The 18,628-nt window shown below is 35.4% G+C and overlaps 3 protein-coding genes and 1 long non-coding RNA gene across 4 annotated transcripts; 3 read left to right on the top strand and 1 right to left on the bottom strand.

Moving 5' to 3' along the window:
• Window positions 1–20: 20 nt before the first annotated feature.
• On the top strand, window positions 21–3,859 carry LOC127966249 (density-regulated protein). Its single transcript, XM_052567117.1, has 8 exons — window positions 21–180; window positions 823–933; window positions 1,081–1,100; window positions 1,843–1,927; window positions 2,092–2,184; window positions 3,111–3,227; window positions 3,330–3,469; window positions 3,557–3,859. Exons 2-8 carry the CDS (start codon window positions 834–836, stop codon window positions 3,599–3,601), a joined length of 600 nt encoding a protein of 199 aa, XP_052423077.1. The 5' UTR covers window positions 21–180; window positions 823–833; the 3' UTR covers window positions 3,602–3,859.
• Window positions 3,860–10,360: 6,501 nt separating this feature from the next.
• On the bottom strand, window positions 10,361–14,924 carry LOC127965898 (uncharacterized). The gene is made up of 3 exons (XR_008155501.1): window positions 14,862–14,924; window positions 11,734–11,799; window positions 10,361–10,404 (listed from the first exon to the last, which is right to left on the bottom strand). It is a non-coding gene; the product is annotated as an uncharacterized LOC127965898 (long non-coding RNA).
• LOC127965896 (hydroxycarboxylic acid receptor 2-like) lies at window positions 12,155–13,453 on the top strand. Its single transcript, XM_052566605.1, has one exon. The coding sequence runs from the start codon at window positions 12,433–12,435 to the stop codon at window positions 13,420–13,422; it is 990 nt and encodes a 329-aa protein (XP_052422565.1). The 5' UTR covers window positions 12,155–12,432; the 3' UTR covers window positions 13,423–13,453.
• LOC127965897 (B-cell CLL/lymphoma 7 protein family member A) lies at window positions 14,290–18,054 on the top strand. The gene is made up of 6 exons (XM_052566606.1): window positions 14,290–14,516; window positions 15,566–15,647; window positions 15,734–15,824; window positions 15,907–16,056; window positions 16,961–17,061; window positions 17,157–18,054. The coding sequence occupies exons 1-6, from the start codon at window positions 14,425–14,427 to the stop codon at window positions 17,226–17,228; spliced, it is 588 nt and encodes a 195-aa protein (XP_052422566.1). The 5' UTR covers window positions 14,290–14,424; the 3' UTR covers window positions 17,229–18,054.
• The last annotated feature ends 574 nt before the right edge of the window (window positions 18,055–18,628 follow it).

Here is an 18,628-nt window from a genome sequence, read left to right as displayed (position 1 = left end):
CAAACTACGTTGTTGCGCTGCATTAGACAGCCGTTGTCAGGACCCAAAGCCAAATCAGACAGTGAAGGCGTGCTGAGCAACAACATTTCTTTCACCCTTTACGGAGCATCTGCACAAGTTAATTTAATAATGATCAATGTGTTACTCAAAAGCAAGGTTTACTGAGCTTATATCGACGCGGTATGTATGAGCTGGAGCGCGTGGCTGCTGTACGAGAGCTTTGATTAGCAGTGCTGGCTAATGAATGAGTGATCCTTGTTCGGAGGCTTCTAGAATCAAGTCACTGTCAGTGACTCTAAAATAGTTTTAAACGATATTTGAATTCATTTATTAGTGTAATAAGAAAAGCCTTTAATCAGACCCATTGCGTTTGATCATAGTGTGTTGGTTAGTGTCCCTAAAGCAATGTACTTAATGTACTTTTAATGTACGTTACTTAAAACATCTTTTGTGATTTTGTTAACCAAAATAGTACGTTTTGGGAGTCTTATTAATTTTAAAATATTATTAAAATTCACCCAAGGTTGATAAATCGTGCTGAAGTGATATCTGTCAGAAGGGCCTTTTGCAATTGCCTGATGTGTGTTTAGTTATATCTGTTATAGATTTTGAGTATAACCAGACAGAACACATCTCTGCATGCATTATAAAGACAATAAATTGGTTTTGCAGTTTTTGCAAACTAAACACTTTACTCTAGGTGTTAGTGAATAATATCTTCTAAGTGCACATTTTAGCCTAGAATAGATTTTGCCATATCTTAGAATTCAAGTGTTGGTCTCTGTGCATCAGTCTAAAATAACACTTCTGTATCGATTGTAGATTTGTGTAATATGGCTACTACTGAGAATGCAGAGTCGGGGTCACCAGAAAATAAAGTGGATCGGGCCGACCCAGATGCAAAGTACCCACTGAAAGTTCTCTATTGTGGAGGTGAGAAAGTGCAAAAAATAAATAAAAATGAATGTACTGCCTAAGCTAATTGTCTGATTATATTAATTAAATTTAAAAAGTAGTTAAAATTGTATTGAATTCTGGTTCGCATGTAATACAAACATTTCTCTCCTGTTTTACTTGCAGTGTGTTCTCTGCCAGTAGAGGTGAGTACATCACATGTTCAAGGAATGGTTCACCTAATAAAATGGAAATTTGCTGAGTATGTACTCACCCTCAGACCACCCAATGTGTGTATGAGTTTGTTTGTTTGTTCATGGGAAAAGATTTGGAGGAATTTGGTATTAGATCACTTACTCACCAATGCAGTGAATGGGTGCCGTCAGAATGAGTCCAAACAGCTGATAAAAAAATATCACAATAATCCACACATTTCCAGTCCACCAATTAACATCTTGTGAAGCAAAAAACTGAGGCTTTTTAACTTTAAACCACTGCTTCAATTGCAAATCTGCAATTAATAATAATTACTTTCTCAATTGGAAAAGTCATCTAGTCTGAATCAGGAGAGAAATGTGCACAGATCATGAAATGTCTACAAGCGAAAACAGTTCTAAAAGTAGTGTATCTCTATTAGTGTATTTGAGTGCAGTGGATGCACTCGTTTTAAGGATTATGCACTAATATTTTGTCAAGAAGCAATGATTTAAATTGAAAACATCTTGATGGATGGAGTGGTGTGGATGGATTATTGTGATGTTTTTATCAACTGTTTGGACTCTCCTTCTGACGGCACTCATTCACTGAAGAGCATCTGTTGGTCAACAATTGATGTAATGCTATATTTCTCAAAATTTTCATTTTTTGGTGAACTATTCCTTTAAAAATGATAACACATTCTGTTGGTAGAAAGCAAATGAATAAAATGCATCTGCTTTGCTCTGCTAGTACTGCGAGTACATGCCTGAGCCGGCTAAATGCAAACAGTGGCTTGAGAAGAACTTTCCTGATGTGTTTGCTAAACTGACTCTGGGTAAGTAGATTTTCTTTTACATCAACTTTTCTAAAATGTCACCAAGTCATATTTTATATATTTGACACTGAGACAAAGAATATTCGGTGGGCACCATTATGACATGCACTGCTTTAAAAGTTAGTAGTTTTCTCACCGATGTCACTGCTGTTGTGTAAGTACAGCACCCAAGAAGGAAACAACAGGAGGAGGAGGAGGAGGAGGTGGAGAGGCACCCGCTGTGGGAGAGGAAGAGGAGAAGAAGAAACAGAAGAGAGGTTAAACATTATTCTTTTACATTTAACATCTATAAATGAAAATGATTTGGATTGGTGGAAGTGGAAGTGTATATCGCACATAACGCACCACTTTTTTTGAATGTCTTTAAGGGTAGGTTGCCAGATTTGTATTGTTACAATGTTCCAAGTTACCTGCACCAATATATCTGTTTATTCATCAGCAAAAGTTTGCAAGATGACATAAAATGCATCATACAGTCAACTTTTGACAGTGCCAGGGCTTTTGTGAAAACTACAGATAATACGGATAGTAATCACAACTAATGTTTAGTCTGATTTAGCCCAGTGCAGTATGGTTGTTCCTACCTTTCTTCAGAAGAGTCTTTTTTTCTCTCTTTTTTTTATCATCACATAGCACTGATTTTTTTTATTGCATTTCTACTGCATGGACCGATAACTTTTATTAAAAAGGAGTAAGTGGTAAATTACTCCTATGTTTTAACATTTGAAGTTAAATAATAGCTAAAGGGGAGTTTTTTTATTAGCTTTATGTTGTTGGTTTTATGTTAAGATCAGGTTAAACCTATTAGTGTTATTTTAGTATTATTTGTATGCAATTAATATAGTATTTATTCATATTTTTTATTAGCCCTTATTGTTATAATTTCAGTTTTAGTTTGGGCTTCTGTCATGTTATTAGTTTTGGTTGTTTATTTAATATTTAGTTTTAAAATGTGTGTGTGTTTGTGTGTGTGTGTGTGTATATATATATATATATATAGTTTTTTAAATTAAAATTCTCATTTGTTTAAAATTTGCATAAAAAAAATTTCAGTAACCGAAACTATGTTTTTCGATGTTTTGTTTTAGTTGCTACCTACAAACACCAATGACATATTTAATATTTGAGTTTGTCTGACTGTGACATTATAATTGAATATTCATTTAGTTTTTCTCCTTTATAGGTGGAAGAGGTCAAATTAAACAGAAAAAGAAGACCGTCCCGCAAAAAGTCACAATAGCAAAAATCCCACGAGCTAAAAAGAAATACGTCACAAGGGTGTGTGGCCTGGCCACCTTCGGTAAGGCTGTGATTGCAGTTATAAGACTGTCCTAATGTTTGTCACCTGTATTTTCACCCTGTGCTAACGTTGTTGCTGTTGTTTGTGATCCACACACATCAGACATTGAGCTTAAAGAGGCTCAGAGGTTCTTTGCTCAGAAATTCTCCTGCGGTGCCTCAGTGACAGCAGAAGACGAAATCATCATTCAGGGAGACTTTACAGACGACATCATCGACGTCATCCAGGAAAAATGGCCTGAGGTAAGCCAACATTCCAGATCCAGCTGCAAAATCTGACCAGAAGAACGTTAATCAAAGTCGTTTTTGACATGTTCTCTAACCCCACAGGTGGACGACGACAGCATTGACGATCTTGGAGAGGTCAAAAAGTGAAGCCCGATATGCACTTTTACTGAAATGGATGCGACGTGACACAGCAAACCTGGCCAAATGTACACATTGACATAAAAGCCCTTTTATATCTATTTTATTTACTGTATAGAATTTCCGTGGACTTGGCTTCATCCTTGGGGTTTTTCAGTTCTTGATAGATGCTTTGTCTCTTGGTTGCCAAAGGTCTAGTATGATGTGACTTAAAGCATTTCTCACATGCAAACAGTAGACTAATAAATTTCGGTCTCGTTCGACACACTTCTATTGTGTATCGTTTCTTTTATCACTGCCTCCGATGCAACACTGTGGTCTTTAGTTTGAGGATTTACAAGTGCATTTCGAAAGAGTAATAACAACAAAAAAAAAAAATTACTCACCTTCATATCGGTCCGTACATATTTATTTATTCTGCAAAACAAAAATAAAAAATGTTTTAATAAAGAGCTGGATGGGTAAAATTCAATACAATGTCAATGTGATTTTTGTCCTACAATTTTAACTTCCTTTAAAGTTTCATTATCCATGCAGCTTGCTTATTACAATCAGTTTAGGTGAAAATCAACCTGATATTTATGCCATACCACAATAAAGTCCCTCTTGTGCTTTAGTCCTTACTCCAGTCCAGTAGGTGGTGGAAATGCATCTTTTATGTTTGACATCTGCCATAAAAATGCCAGAACAAAATACAAATGTATTTCTACAAAAAAAAAGATCTATTCAAAAGTTAAAATGCAATCCTGAATCAAAGTTCTATCACACACATCTACAAATCCAGCTCTTCTACTCCTCCAAAGCCATGAGCAGAAGGTTCAAACCCCTGCTGATTTGATTCCCTACACTCCTGCTCGTTCTGACGGTCTACTTGTTTCTTTTGCCTTTTTTTTTTTTTGAATCTCAAATATTTTTATCATTTACTTTCTGTTCTAGATGCTGTGAAGCTTATTTGGATTTGTGAATAGCGTTTTATGTATTCATGTATGTTCATTATTTTTATTTAGTACAATCAAACCAGATATGAGAGAACAGTTGGTTTCAGTCGTATAGAAAAAGATTCTGTCGAATGCTTTTACCTGCATTTGCTTATTAAAATAAAAAAATAGAATTTGCACTGACATTTTCATGACAATAATGTCAGTGATGGCAACAAATTTCAGTAGCACATTATAATGTGGATTTTTATTGTCCTCAGTATGAAACAAAAAATATTATTTAAACAAATGTATATAAAAAATATTAAAAGAAACAAAAATCAAAAGAACTAAATATTTTGCAGGGGAAAAGGTACATTGAACAAACCATGATAGAATTTGTTCTTAATTTAATATCAGCTTATTTTATACAATTTAAAAAAAGTTTTCATTAAATATTTTTAATTTAGCACAAAACATGTTTTTTTATTAATCAGTATTTTTCTTTTTAAGCAAAATATATTTTGAATTAAAATATAAACTGAACAGTTCTTTTGTGAGATTCATGTTATACCAACAAAACAAAAACAAAGCGCTCTCTGTTAATTGTATTGTTCTCTTTTTCATTGTTTGCTAGTAAACCCAAGTGTAAAGTATCCTTCCTGTAATCATTTTAATGGCGCTTTTGGAGAGTCCCAAGTATCAGAGCGATATGATTATTGAATTCCCAGGAGACCAAAATGCCTCCTGAGATCATTTACTCATCACACCTGGTTTTTTGTTGTCCATGTGCATGCTTACAGCTACACCGTTCGCATGTGAGCAAACATCTTAAGAACAAGTCTCGTGGGAATCATTGCCGTATGAGTCGAAACAGTGGAAAGATCTGAAGTTCTCTGACTTTTGTCTAGTTTCACAGCAGCACCATAATCATGAACAACTCCTCAATGTGCTGCACTTACGAAACGCCCATACTAGACCATTACCTCCCCCTGTGATGTTCACAGAGTTCCTATTGTGCCCCCCTTCCTCAAATATGATGATGGAAAAAACACCTACTATAGGAGTGAAAATATAACTTTAATCAAATAAAAAACTAAATTAATAAATTGTATTATTTACAAATCACAACTGTAGCTCTCGACATTTACCTGTGGCTATAACTTTATTATGACTCTAATTTATTTTATAGTCTCAAGCATTCAGAAATCATGCAAAAGGAAATTAAGCAGTTTTACTATGATAAAACCATGGTTTATTTTTGTAAGGGTTGTGATATGCACTTTTTTTTTTTTTGAAGAAATGATAAAGGCTGTGTCATCTATAACAACAAGGTGTCCAAAATGAAAGATTAAGTGAATATTTGAATTAAATGTTTGGTCAGTAGCCTAAACAAGGATTTGATCGTCCTGTAAGAGTAACAGCAACAATTACATGACATTTGTAATAACATGTACATAAATTGTTTATTTTGTTTTTGCCTAAATTATGTATTATAACAGTGTTATTATTAAGCAATCATTATTGCCTCATTATTTTTTTATATAATGCATTTTAAGTCAATTTAAAGGCTACTGATGGCTTAGGTCTGTTTTTATAGTCTATAGTCTGTTTTAAAAAAAATAATTACAGTATATTAATACTTTATAAATTATTATTTGAAGTAACAAAACCATGGTTAATTTGCAGTTACCATGGCTACAAGCACGATGATTTGTGGTGTTATTGTTAAAACCATGGGTGATATTCATAAGGGAACCTGAAAAAAAAAACTTTCACAGGAATGTGCCTGAAAGTGATAAAGGGGCCTGGTTTTTACCTAAATGTTTTATAATTTATTTTAATATATATTAAAAATGTATAAGGTGTGCATTGTAGCTGATACCTAAATGAACACATTACTTTCTCCTCAAATGCTATTGAGCTTCAAATTTGCGTTTGAGCCCATGTGAAAGAGTAGCATAATTTACATATGATTTACAGATTATTTTAATACATATCAAACATTATATTCAATTGTGCATTATAGCTGACACCTACATGAACAATTACAGTTGTTTTTTTATGACTGTTAGTCATTCTCCTCAAATGCAACTGACGTTAGAAAAGTGTATACCAATATCGCATGTAACTTTAGAGAGGGTCCCTAAATTTGAGACTCGTCCAACGTCCAACGTCAAGCCAACTTAATGTACGTTTTATTTTTTATTTATTTTTTTTTTTTGCTTTTACTTTTCTCTTCGCTGGATTGCTGATGTACTCTACCCAGGCATAGATGTTCATCCATCAATCATGAACATTCAGCCGCAAATATGAGGTGCGAGCGGTCGCGAGCGTGGATGGGAGAATGGAGAAAGTTTTTTTTTTTTTGAGCAACTGGGATGGTGCCCCCTCTGGGAGTTGGTCTCCTACTCTCAGTGCGTACTCTGCGTGTAGGGAGCGACGGTACTGAACACCTTTAATATTGCAGACACTAGTCCATATCGAGATTTGATTAAATGTACAGCTCTACTTTTGATTTATTCATTCAAAAATGGCAGAATTCCGTGACGTTCTGCTTCATACCCTCTTGAGACCCTGTGGCCTCATATGAGGACATTATATTTTAGTGAATTTCTCTGAGTCTGTTCATGCCACAGTTTTAGATCTGGATGTCCTGTACAGAGCACATTCAGGGCTTTTCAGAGATACCAAATGATTGGATGTTTCACATGACCACTCCCTCTCCTTGGTCATCAAAATGTCTGAAATTAATTTAGTGACACTCTTATAGAAATATGATAATATTTCTATAATATATTGTAGTTATCATTTAAATCTGTCTAATTTTTAAATTCTGTGTCATAAATCAACATCTCAAAAATATGTTATGGGGTTTCAAATCAAAATATGACTTTCTGTTACTAAACAGGACATTGATTTCATACATGTCCTCAGATGAGGACACCGGGACTAAACGCATGCTTATTACGCATTTTTGGAGACATAACAAATGAATAGAGAAAGAAATTATATTTCAATATTCTATGAAATATTATATATTATTATGAAAATCTTGTCAATTATTACTCCCATTATTACACTTCTTTTTTCATTACATGTTGCCCCAAAAACACATTAATATGCAAATTAGATTTATTTATAGATACATTGTATATAATGAGAAAACCCATTAATTGTAATTTAACACACATTTTGCAGAAAGAAAAATAGTATATTGAATCATTATGTTATACCATAGTTGAGAATGATCTTTATACAAAGTTTGGTTAAAAAAAAAAAAAAAAAAAATCTTTAACATTAAAAATGTATTCGTGATTTAAAAAAATTGTTTTTGCCTATGCATTTCCATTCATGTCTTTTCCTTTTTTTTTAAAGACATTAAGTCCCGATGTCCTATACGGAGGACATAACATAACTTATGAATGAAATGCATGAATGCAGAGCACAAGGCTGCACTGGAAAATCCTGTGTGCGATGCATGACATGCAATTTGCATCTGTGCTTGCAAAGTGAATGAAACTGCTTTGCATCATTTCACATTATGATAGACCCACTGTCCTCACATGAGGACATATTTTTCTGCGAAAACTACTTCCTGTACAAAAACAAATTTTAGGTATTATACTTATTAGGTCCTACATATCCCAAATAGCAAGAACAATTCTAAAATGCACAACAGGCAATCTATAGGGTCTCAGGAGGATACAGCAAGTTCAATTTCCACGATTCCCTGATCCCTGTCGCTTTTCAAACACAAATAGGGAAAATTTATGAATGAAAGTGTGAAAGTTCTGACACAAAACTAAGTTGTTACGTATCCTCACGCTTTTTAAAAGTAGTAGTAGACTAAACCAATGTAACATTAGTTATTTATCATCTCAAAGTCTGTGCTTTCATTAAAGCTTCATTTATTGATAGATAATCAATCTTTACCTAACTTTTCCTCCTGAGTCTCAGTCCGGTGACACACTGGCTGCGTGTCGTGAGCGTGGTGGTTCTGCTGTGTGGCGGCTGCTTCGCGTTTTCTGTGTCTTTACACACCAGAATCGTGCATGACGTGATGCTGGCGCGCTGCTGCTACTGTAGGTGACGTAGAGGGAGACCGCCAAAAGAAAAATCTCTTGTCTTCATGACAACAATATCTAAACTTCATGTTGAGCATAAATATAAAGCCTACTGATAAAGGGCACCTGTTGACGACAAAATAGACTATGTTTGACAGGTGCAATATTTGAAAATCGTTAATTATTAATTTATTTTTTTAATTAGTTACATTTATATCTGAATATATGTCAGAGTTCGGAGCGGGTTCGCGAATCATTTGAGTCAGTTCGGGAGTTCGGAGCGGGATCGCGAATCATTTGAGTCAGTTCGGGAGTTCAGATCGGGTTCGCGAATCATTTGAGTCAGTTTGGGGATCGCAAATAATTTGAATCAGTTCGGGAGTTCGTAGCGGGATCGCGAATCAGTTGAGTCAGTCATGGGGATCGCGAATAATTTGAGTCAATTCGGGAGTTCGGAGCGGGATCGCGAATCATTTGAGTCAGTTCGGGAGTTCAGAGCGGGTTCGCGAATCATTTGAGTCAGTTTGGGGATCGCAAATCATTTGAATAATTTTGGGAGTTCGTAGCAGGTTCGCGAATCATTTGAGTCAGTTCGGGACTTCAAATCGGGTTCGCGAGTCAGTTTGGGGATCGCAAATAATTTGAATCAGTTCGGGAGTTCGTAGCGGGATCGCAAATCATTTGAGTCAGTTATGGGGATCGCGATCATTTGAGTCAATTTGGGAGTTCAGAGCGGGATCGGGAATCATTTGAGTCAGTTCGGGAGTTCGGAGCCGGTCCGCGAATCATTTGAATCAGTTCGGGAGTTCGTAGCAGGTTCGCGAATCATTTGAGTCAGTTTGGGGATCGCAAATCATTTGAATCAGTTCGGGAGTTCAGAGCGGGATCACGAATCACGAAAGATTCGCGCTCGTAAATTTTCAAATTGGCCATAACCTTTAATTCGTTGCTGCCAACTGGGGTGGCAAGGCTTTTATTTAGGGTGGCATTTGCCCCGGTCTGCCCCTGGTTATAGTAAATAAATAAAGATTCCTCTCATGAACTTCTCAAGGAGTTGAAATCTGGAATGAACTTCGGTGTACACCATCAAATATACTGTATATGTTTTACAATTTTAAAATTGAATAGACCCACTCTACTGAATTTACCCATACTGTTCTGATCTCATGAAAATCATTAAGGATCAGCCTCCTATGCACACCTGATGTATATCCACAAGGTTTTTTTTTTTTTTTTCAGTTTAAATGTATGTCTTACCACTAAAATCCAGAAGAGGGAGTCTCACAGATTTTTGAGCTTTGAAATAATGAGGTGGATGCTATATGGTAATAATCATTATAGTTATGCCATTATCAACAGATGTTATGATGGATGTAGCAGATAACATAATAAAGAATCTGTTTGAAGTGATAAAATTCAATTCAATTAAATTCAATAAAATGTAAATAAAGAAATATAGAGAATACAATCCTGATTCCTTATTTAATCTGCTTTTACGTTTCTGTTCTTCTGCTCTGAACCTGCAGGGCCGCTTACATTTTTAATTATTAATTTTTGATATTGTGGCTATTTTTTGGATCCATTTTTATTCATTGTGTTGCTTATTGTGCTTATGATTAAATATTTCACTTTATTAAAAAACAAAAAGCACTTGCAAAAAATGCCATTCAGGTTACTTAACTATTTCGATGTATGAGAAATTTAAAAATGTATATGGTCTAAAGATAATACGAACATATATACACTTATATAATTCTGTTTTACTTTCCTTACATGAGAACAGCTGGACACACAGTGAAGACATCAGAGGCCACTGCTGCTGCTCACCCTGATGGAAACAAGTGGAAGAAAGAACAGACTCCATCGCCTTACAAAAGGATAAAAAACATGAACAGATCAAATGATTATTAAATCCATAAGAGCCACAAATCCCCCTTGAGGCCATTTACCAACCACACCTGTGTCTGTTGTCCATGTGGATCCTTAAAGCTACACCCCTTGTGTGTGAGCAAACCAGGGATGTTAAGAGGATGCAACCCGACATTTTTGGATATTTTCCCCCTTATTTTTAATAAAAAACTGCAAAGCAATGCAGTGCTTAAATATACATATTTGCATCACTTAAAAACTGATTTTTAATTAAGCACTGGACTAAGATAAATAGTATTTTATTTATATTAATTATTAAAATATTTATTTTTAATATAAATTAAGTAAATAAATACTTTTTTTTAGCTTTTTTGATTATCAAATACTCAACCTATAATCCCATATGCAAATGTAATATATGTACATATATATTGTCATATTAAGTAAAATCATATATAAAACCAAATAAAAAATGGGAACATTTCATATATTAACACATCTAGCCCATAAAAATACATGTTTATGTATTAGGTATAATACATTCTCAAAAATGTATGTCATGCACATGAAAATCTATCCTAAAAGCCATTCATACGTGTTGATATTAAGTGAATATAACAAATAAACATTATAAAATCTATTCTATTATAAAAGATAAACATACATATACATAATTTCGTTGGATTTATGTTGTTTTATTAAAGTTGTGTATATTAAGTATATATTGCTAACATAAATAGAAAAACATCATATAGATATTATTAACATTGTACACAATTAGAAGATTTTACTATGGGGATGTTATATGTGTTACCAACTTATAGCTTCATCTACCCAAAGAATGTACATGTGAAAATTATACACTGTCTTGTTTGTAATTTACATTTCAAAAATATTTCAGAAATAACTATGCAACAGCTGGTATTAATTTAATTCAGTTAACAGTGACCTGAGCTTAATCATAATTATGATAGAGCTCCTCATAAAAGCTTTAAAAAAATATGTATTTCATAAGTTGTTTTGACTGATCCGAATGACAAGAAATCAGTCATTTCTGCTACAAATGACTGATTAATCAGAGCATCCCTTTTCTGAAAGATTAACAATTTAACACCTACAGTACAGAAGTGAAGATACATGTAAAGACAAGATAATACAGTCACAGACACGCTTGTTTTTACAGTAAAACTATTTGCCCATTTGTTTAAAGGTATTAGTGGGGGTTTTACTTAAAAGTAAAGTTGTTAGTAATGTTAAATAAACTCACGTAATGTAAAAGGTAACTCACCCAACTCAGGATCTAAAACAGAGGACAACTCAGCAAACATGAAGCATGACTTCCAGAGCTGACAATCTGACAACAACAACAACAACAAAAGTTAAATATTCTTTCTGTAAGGTTTTTTCTTCTGTTTTTAACAGAAGAAAATAAAAATAAAAATAAAAACTACAGGCAAAAAAGTGATGGGTAAATGACATCCATGCCACACATCAATACACACCTCAGCTACATTACTATATAAGTGAAACCAAAACTACAATTTAGTAGTACACAAAGTAAATTGTAACACCAATAAAATAAAATAAAAATCACTCACAAATCTAGTCATGGTTCAACAAAAATAGGTGTGTAAGTTACATTGGAAGATTTAAAAATAAGCGCACACAAAACTTGCACTGTTTGAAAGAAAAGATTGTGCGCCAATGTTAAACAGTAACTCCTAAGGTTCCCGACTACGCCTCTTCTATACGCTTAAGACTTAAACAGCCAATAATAATTTAGAAAGAAATGTAATAGCCAATCTAAGTTAAAACTTTACTTTGACTGATTTTCAATTGGGTGGGCACTGCCCACCCTTGCCCACACATAGCCACGCCTCTGGAGCAAACATCTTAAGACCGAGTCTTGGGGGAGTCATTGGCATATTCAGTACTGAGACGAAACAATAAAGATCTGAAGTTCCCCGAGTCTCTCAGCACCAGAATCATGGATAACTCTTCAAAGTGCTGCGCTTTCGAAGCACCCATCTTGGATGAAGTCCTACCTCCGATACTATTCGTCGAATTCATTTTAGGCCTCATGGGGAACGTCCTCGCCCTCTCTATGTTCTTCTTCCACAGGGACACCTGGAAGCCCAATTCTGTTTATCTTGCCCATCTCGCCGTGGCAGATTCGGTGGTGCTGTTCTGCCTTCCTTTCAGGGCTGACTACTACCGCAGGGGCAAGGACTGGGTCTACGGAGACGCTTTCTGCCGTGTTTTGCTCTTTCTTTTGGCCACCAACAGAGCTGCAGGTATATTCTTCCTCACTGCTGTCGCCGTGGACCGATACCTGAAGATCGTCCACCCTCTCAACCGCATCAACCGAATGGGTCTGCGTTATGCCCTGTGGGTCTCTGTTGGCCTGTGGGCTCTGATCATAGCCATGACTGTCTACCTCCTAACAGACAAGCATTTCTACTATCGAAATAACCGCACACAATGTGAGAGCTTCAACATATGTTTAGGTCACAATGCATTGTCTGACTGGCACAATTCATTCTATGTTATCCAGTTCTTTATACCCACCGGCATTGTTATCTATTGCACTGCTTGTATTACGTGGCAGCTGAAGAGTAAGACAGTGGACACACAGGGCAAAATCAAAAGAGCCGTGCAGTTTATATTAGCAGTCGCTCTAGTTTTCATTATATGTTTCTTCCCGAGCAATGTCTCCCGTATCGCCGTCTGGGTGTTGAAGAGCTGGTATAGTGATTGCCAGTATTTCCGTGATGCAAATGTGGCTTTCTACACGACAGTCTGCTTTACCTACTTCAACAGTGTACTCAATCCCATCGTCTATTATTTCTCCAGCCCAGCGTTCAGTGGATCCCTCAAGAAAGTCTACATGAAACTCATAGGAAAGAAAATGGACGATGAGGAGGACGATGGGAAGAACAATCACAGCTCTGTTACAGTATCAGCTAATGTATCTTAACTTAATATTCACTATGTAGTGTTGTAATTATAAAGTCATACACTTTATAATTCATACTAATATATTTATTCAGATGTCAATGATAGATATTAATGTATATTCATGTAGCCTAATCATCGATCTGTGACCTTCATAAACATTTAATATGCCCTTGACATTAGTCTGTTTATATAAATTAATTACCTACACAAATGACCTCACTAATATTTAATAAATGTTTTCAACAGCCCTCTTGCTTTGTCTGATTATTTAATTGTAAAAAAAATTGAAATATAGTAGAATTTACATTATATGGAAAATGTATGTTTTTTATTAAATGTGACTATAGTTTCTATTAATGTCTGACCCTATCTTGTTGTCATATTTTCTGTATTTTCCTATGATTAAAAAACACTTAAAAATGATTACTGCATATTTGCCTATTAAACATTTAACATGCATATTGTTTAATTAATACTTATTAAATTATAAGTAAATAATTGTATGCTTTCATTTTTAAAGCAAAATAGGCTATCCAGTTTATATTATTAGAATATTGATTTATATTATATTGCATTAATATTTACTACTTTTAATATTGTTAAAAGTTATTGTTAATGTAAAAAAATATTGTTATTATTGTATTGAGTCTTGTAGGCTATGTAAAATTCCTAATAATAATATTGATTTTAATACTGAAATTGATAAAATGCTGATATAAAAACACGTTTTCGTTCAATGTTTCATAAACATACTGTCTTATTGACAAAAGGAGCAACCAAATGACAAACCCACACATTAAAAACAACCTTCGCAAGATTCCGTAAATGACTGCACGCTAATCACGCGAGGGATAAAACACGCCAAAAGAACAAAAGAGTTTGAGTCGGGGCTCGCAGCACTCGCTCACACTGTGGATTTGGCGCATGCGCACTGTATGCGGTGTGTGTGCGCTCATTGTGTGTGTGTGTGTTTGTGTATGTGAACTGCCGGCGAGCCTAAAAACATTACCGAGCAGAGGGAATGTCTGGTAGGTCAGTGCGCGCCGAGACCCGGAGCAGAGCCAAAGATGACATCAAACGAGTTATGGGCGCTATTGAGAAAGTACGAAAATGGTAAGCTCGTGGGAAAAATCCCTGCGTTTGTTCCACTGGAGAAAAAAAATGCGCTTGTGGGGGAGGAGAGAGAAAGAACAAACGAGAAGGACAGAGAGTGAAATTAAAAAAGGTCATTTTTGAGAAGTGAATTCGAGCGCACGCCAGGTGCTGTGCGCGTACCCGATACCATGCACTAAAATATTTAATGTTTGGGAGGGATTTCAAAGGTTTCTGATGGAGATGAAGTGGGTTGAACCCAGAAGCCATTTCGTTGCAGTCACATGAAGCCATTTCTCGCTGCAGTTTGGCGCACTGTGATGTGTAACATCTGTGTTTTGAGGATGAAAGGATGGGTAAACTCACCTGTGCGCGCGAGTCACAGTCGCTGTAACACACAGTGAGTCGAAATGTAGCTCAGAGTCTCTTTACATCAAATAAAACTGAACGCATGGAGCGCTGTGGGGGCTGGGACAGGGAAGTGAGCGACTGCATGACTGATATTTCATTAACAACATTAAAAGCAACATTTCAAAGATGTGGCTTTTAGACAAAGCTGGTTATCTTTAGACATTTTACATATAAACTCATTTTTGTTGCTTAAGAAAAATAATTTGGAGTGCAGGTTTTTGTTATTATGAGACCTAGCTTTTCTTGTAACCACAGGCATTTTTGCTTGCATATTATTTTTGGTTCCATCTTTTTTTTAAATAGGATATTACTTTTTAATAAGCCCATTTTATATCACATTATTAGATATATTACTTGTGTTTCATATGGCTCCTATTGCTATGTCATTATAAAAGTACTTCCATTGCAGGTTCATTTAAGTGCAACTTATTTTATTATAAACACAAAATCAGTAATGTCCTATTTACTTTTTAAATACTCATTCTTGGGCACAATTAATCAGTGTGTATTAATTACTGCAATATGGCTTTATAAATCAGAATTTGACTTCCTCTTCATAAGCTGTGCAAGCTATTGGATAATGCTAACCAGTATCAAAATAGCTATTTAGGCATTGAACTTCTTTTTGGGGTACAAATCTTTGTTTTAACAACTCACAGGGAGAAAAAATGGGTGACGGTTGGAGACACTTCACTGCGTATCTTCAAATGGGTTCCAGTGACTGAACCAAAGTCAGACGATGTAAGTGTTAAGGTGTGCAACAACAGTGCATTCTTTTCTTTTCATGCAGTTGTAGTTCATTAATATTCTTTCTGACTTCTGAAAAGAAAAAGAAAAAGAAGGGCAGAGAGGAGAAATATGGATCAGAGGTGACGACTCCAGAGAACAGTTCCTCTCCTGGAATGATGGACATGCACGGTAAGTCTCTTACCAGGCCAAGACTCCCAATGTAATTTGACAGTATTGACTCTTAAATGACAAGCTGTGGTTCACCTTCTAGATGAGAACAGTAATCAGAGCTCAATAGCTGATTCCTCTCCGGTGAAGATGGAGAACAGCTGTAGCACGAGCCCGACACCAGAGGCCACTGCTGCCGCTCACGCTGATGGAAACAAGTGCAAGGCAGAACACACGCCATCCCCTGACAAAGGTACGAAAACCATTCAGATCACATGAATAAAATTACTGTTTACACAAATAAAAGGAATAGTTCACCCTAAAATAAATATGTATCTGAAAATGTACTCGCTGTCACGTCATCCAAGATTAAATCTTCGTTTACTCGTAGTAACAGATTTAGAGAAATTCAGCACATCACTTGCTCACCAGTGGATTCTTTGCAGTGAATGGGTGCCGTCAGAATGAGAGTCCAAACAGCTGATAAAAACATCACAAAAATCCACACTACTCCACTCCATCAATTAAAGTCTTGTAAAGTGAAAAACTGCATAATTATAAGAAAGAAATTCATCATGAATGCTTTTTAACTTCATATGGTCGCTTCTGGCCAAAATACAGGTTCTCTATCCGTAATATGATTTCTGTAGTGAAAAAGTTCATCTCCTGTTGTCCTCTCATATCAAAATCCACCCACAAATTTGTTTAGAGCTGTTTTGGACTGATTTCCCTTGTAAACAGTGCTTGGTCTGGTCTGTGCATATTTCTCTCCTGATTCAGACCAGATACATTTTTCACTGGATAAGGCAATTATTATGGACCGAGAACATAATCTTAATGATGGATTTGATTCTTACAAACACACAGCTTTTCACTTAACAAGACATTAATTAATAGACTGGAGTCTTGGATTACTCATTATTGATGACTGTCATTCTGACGGCACCCATTCATTAATTACAGAGGTTCCATTAGTGAGCAAATGATACAATGCCTATTTTCTCCAGATGAAGAAACAAACTCATCTACATTTTGTATTGCCTGAGGGTGAGTAGTTTCATAGAGAGGGTATATTTAAAACATTGCATCTAATATCTGAAAGAAATGTGATGCATCACAATTGGATGAATCACAATCGTGGTTTATTTTTTTTACAGGTAACTGTAACTCCACCCCTTCAGAGACCTCAACAAGCAAAAAAGATACTCCGTTATCAGGGGAGAAGGAGTCCCCATCAGACACCTCGACAAACACTCAGGTAAAAACATCACTTACCTTCAAGTCAGAAGAAAATAATCAAGGCTGGGAATGACTTGAGGGTGAGGAAACATTTTGCTTTTTGTGTTTTGTTAGGAAAGTGAAGATGGTTCACCACCCACAAAGAAAAGTAAAGTGGAATCATCTTCTCAGGACTTAGATAACTAAAGCTGACTAGTTATCTAGCCCACGGTTTAATCACGTCACTGTCACAAACCAATGAGGAAACCCCACCCACTAGACTTTCCCGATCTTCAAAGACAGCTTCACCTTCTTCTTCATCTTCTCACCTGGAGCGAACGTTTGCAGACGTCACTGTGCCAGTGAACCGAGGTTGATGACAAACACTGACCTGATCCTGTGAGAAACCTGCAGCCTCGCTCCATCCCGTTCATGCACGATCTACAGCGTTAGTTTAACAGTAACCAGAGTGAATGCACTGCATAGATTTGTCAAGATAAAAGATGGATTTGCTGCTGTGATCTTCTTTGTTTTACATTTTTTGTAATATTTATTTAAATTACTCTACTAGTTGGTTTTTCTAACTACTTTGCAGATTGCTGTATGGTTATAGTGCAGGTGTTTGGTTTGTTTATAGATTCTCTACTGGTTTGTGTGCCTTCTGGCTCCATGATGTGTGCTTTTTGTTATTTTTTTTTTTTTTGTTATTCGTCAAAATGACTCTATATATACCTCAATTCCAAACCAGCTGAGCTGGAACTTGATTCTTGATTGATGGACAATAAATCCAATTCACTAAACACAATCTGACAGTTTTAAAATGATGTCATTTTCAACAATAAATCCACTCTGATTCCAATCTGATGTAGCAACGTACAAGGAACTCACAATGAAATAGTCTAGATACATTGGGACTGTGTTTTCTTGAAAGGATTTTGTCTTATACAGTGGATTAATTTTGGTTTTATTTATTTCATCATTAGTGCTTGTTTTTAGAATATTCAGTTTGTTTTAATAAAAAATGTTAACTGAGTTTGTTATGAGTAGCCTATTTCTTTTACCTTCATGCCTCTTTTGATTTAAGTATTTTAGAGCATTTTTGTCATTTAAAGATTAATAGCCCTGGTAACACAGCTAAACGTTTCATTTGAAAAGGCTAAGAATGCTTTCATATTTATTATATAACTTACCACAGACGTCTATGAGATTTACTCGATGTTGCATAAAAGTTATGAGGTTGTGAGCATGCCCCTAACCACACGTTATCGCATTACCAAGCGCAAACTTATGTATACTGTACAGTGTAGTGCTGTGCATGTTTTTGATATAAACATAAATTAAAGCATTAACAAAAAAGTGAAAGAGAGGGATAGAGATCAAATTTAAGAATTTTTTAATCACAAATAAGAATCCCAATTACATCGAGGTTGTATATGATTCTTCATAAACCTTTACTTGCAGTTGACCTACACCTAAACATATTAACATTTAGAACATTACTCTCATATTTAAAGAATGTGAAATTTTATGTTTTGCCAGTCCTTTTCTTGATTGATCTTAGGAAATATAGTAATATTTTGAGATACTGGATTTTTTACTTTCATGAG

The sequence above is a fragment of the Carassius gibelio genome, chromosome B10 (genome assembly GCF_023724105.1).
Source record: "Carassius gibelio isolate Cgi1373 ecotype wild population from Czech Republic chromosome B10, carGib1.2-hapl.c, whole genome shotgun sequence".
In the NCBI taxonomy this organism is placed as follows: Eukaryota; Metazoa; Chordata; class Actinopteri; order Cypriniformes; family Cyprinidae; genus Carassius; species Carassius gibelio.
The sequence above is the reverse complement of the archived record's forward strand: the minus strand, read 5'-3'. Positions and strand labels throughout refer to the sequence as shown.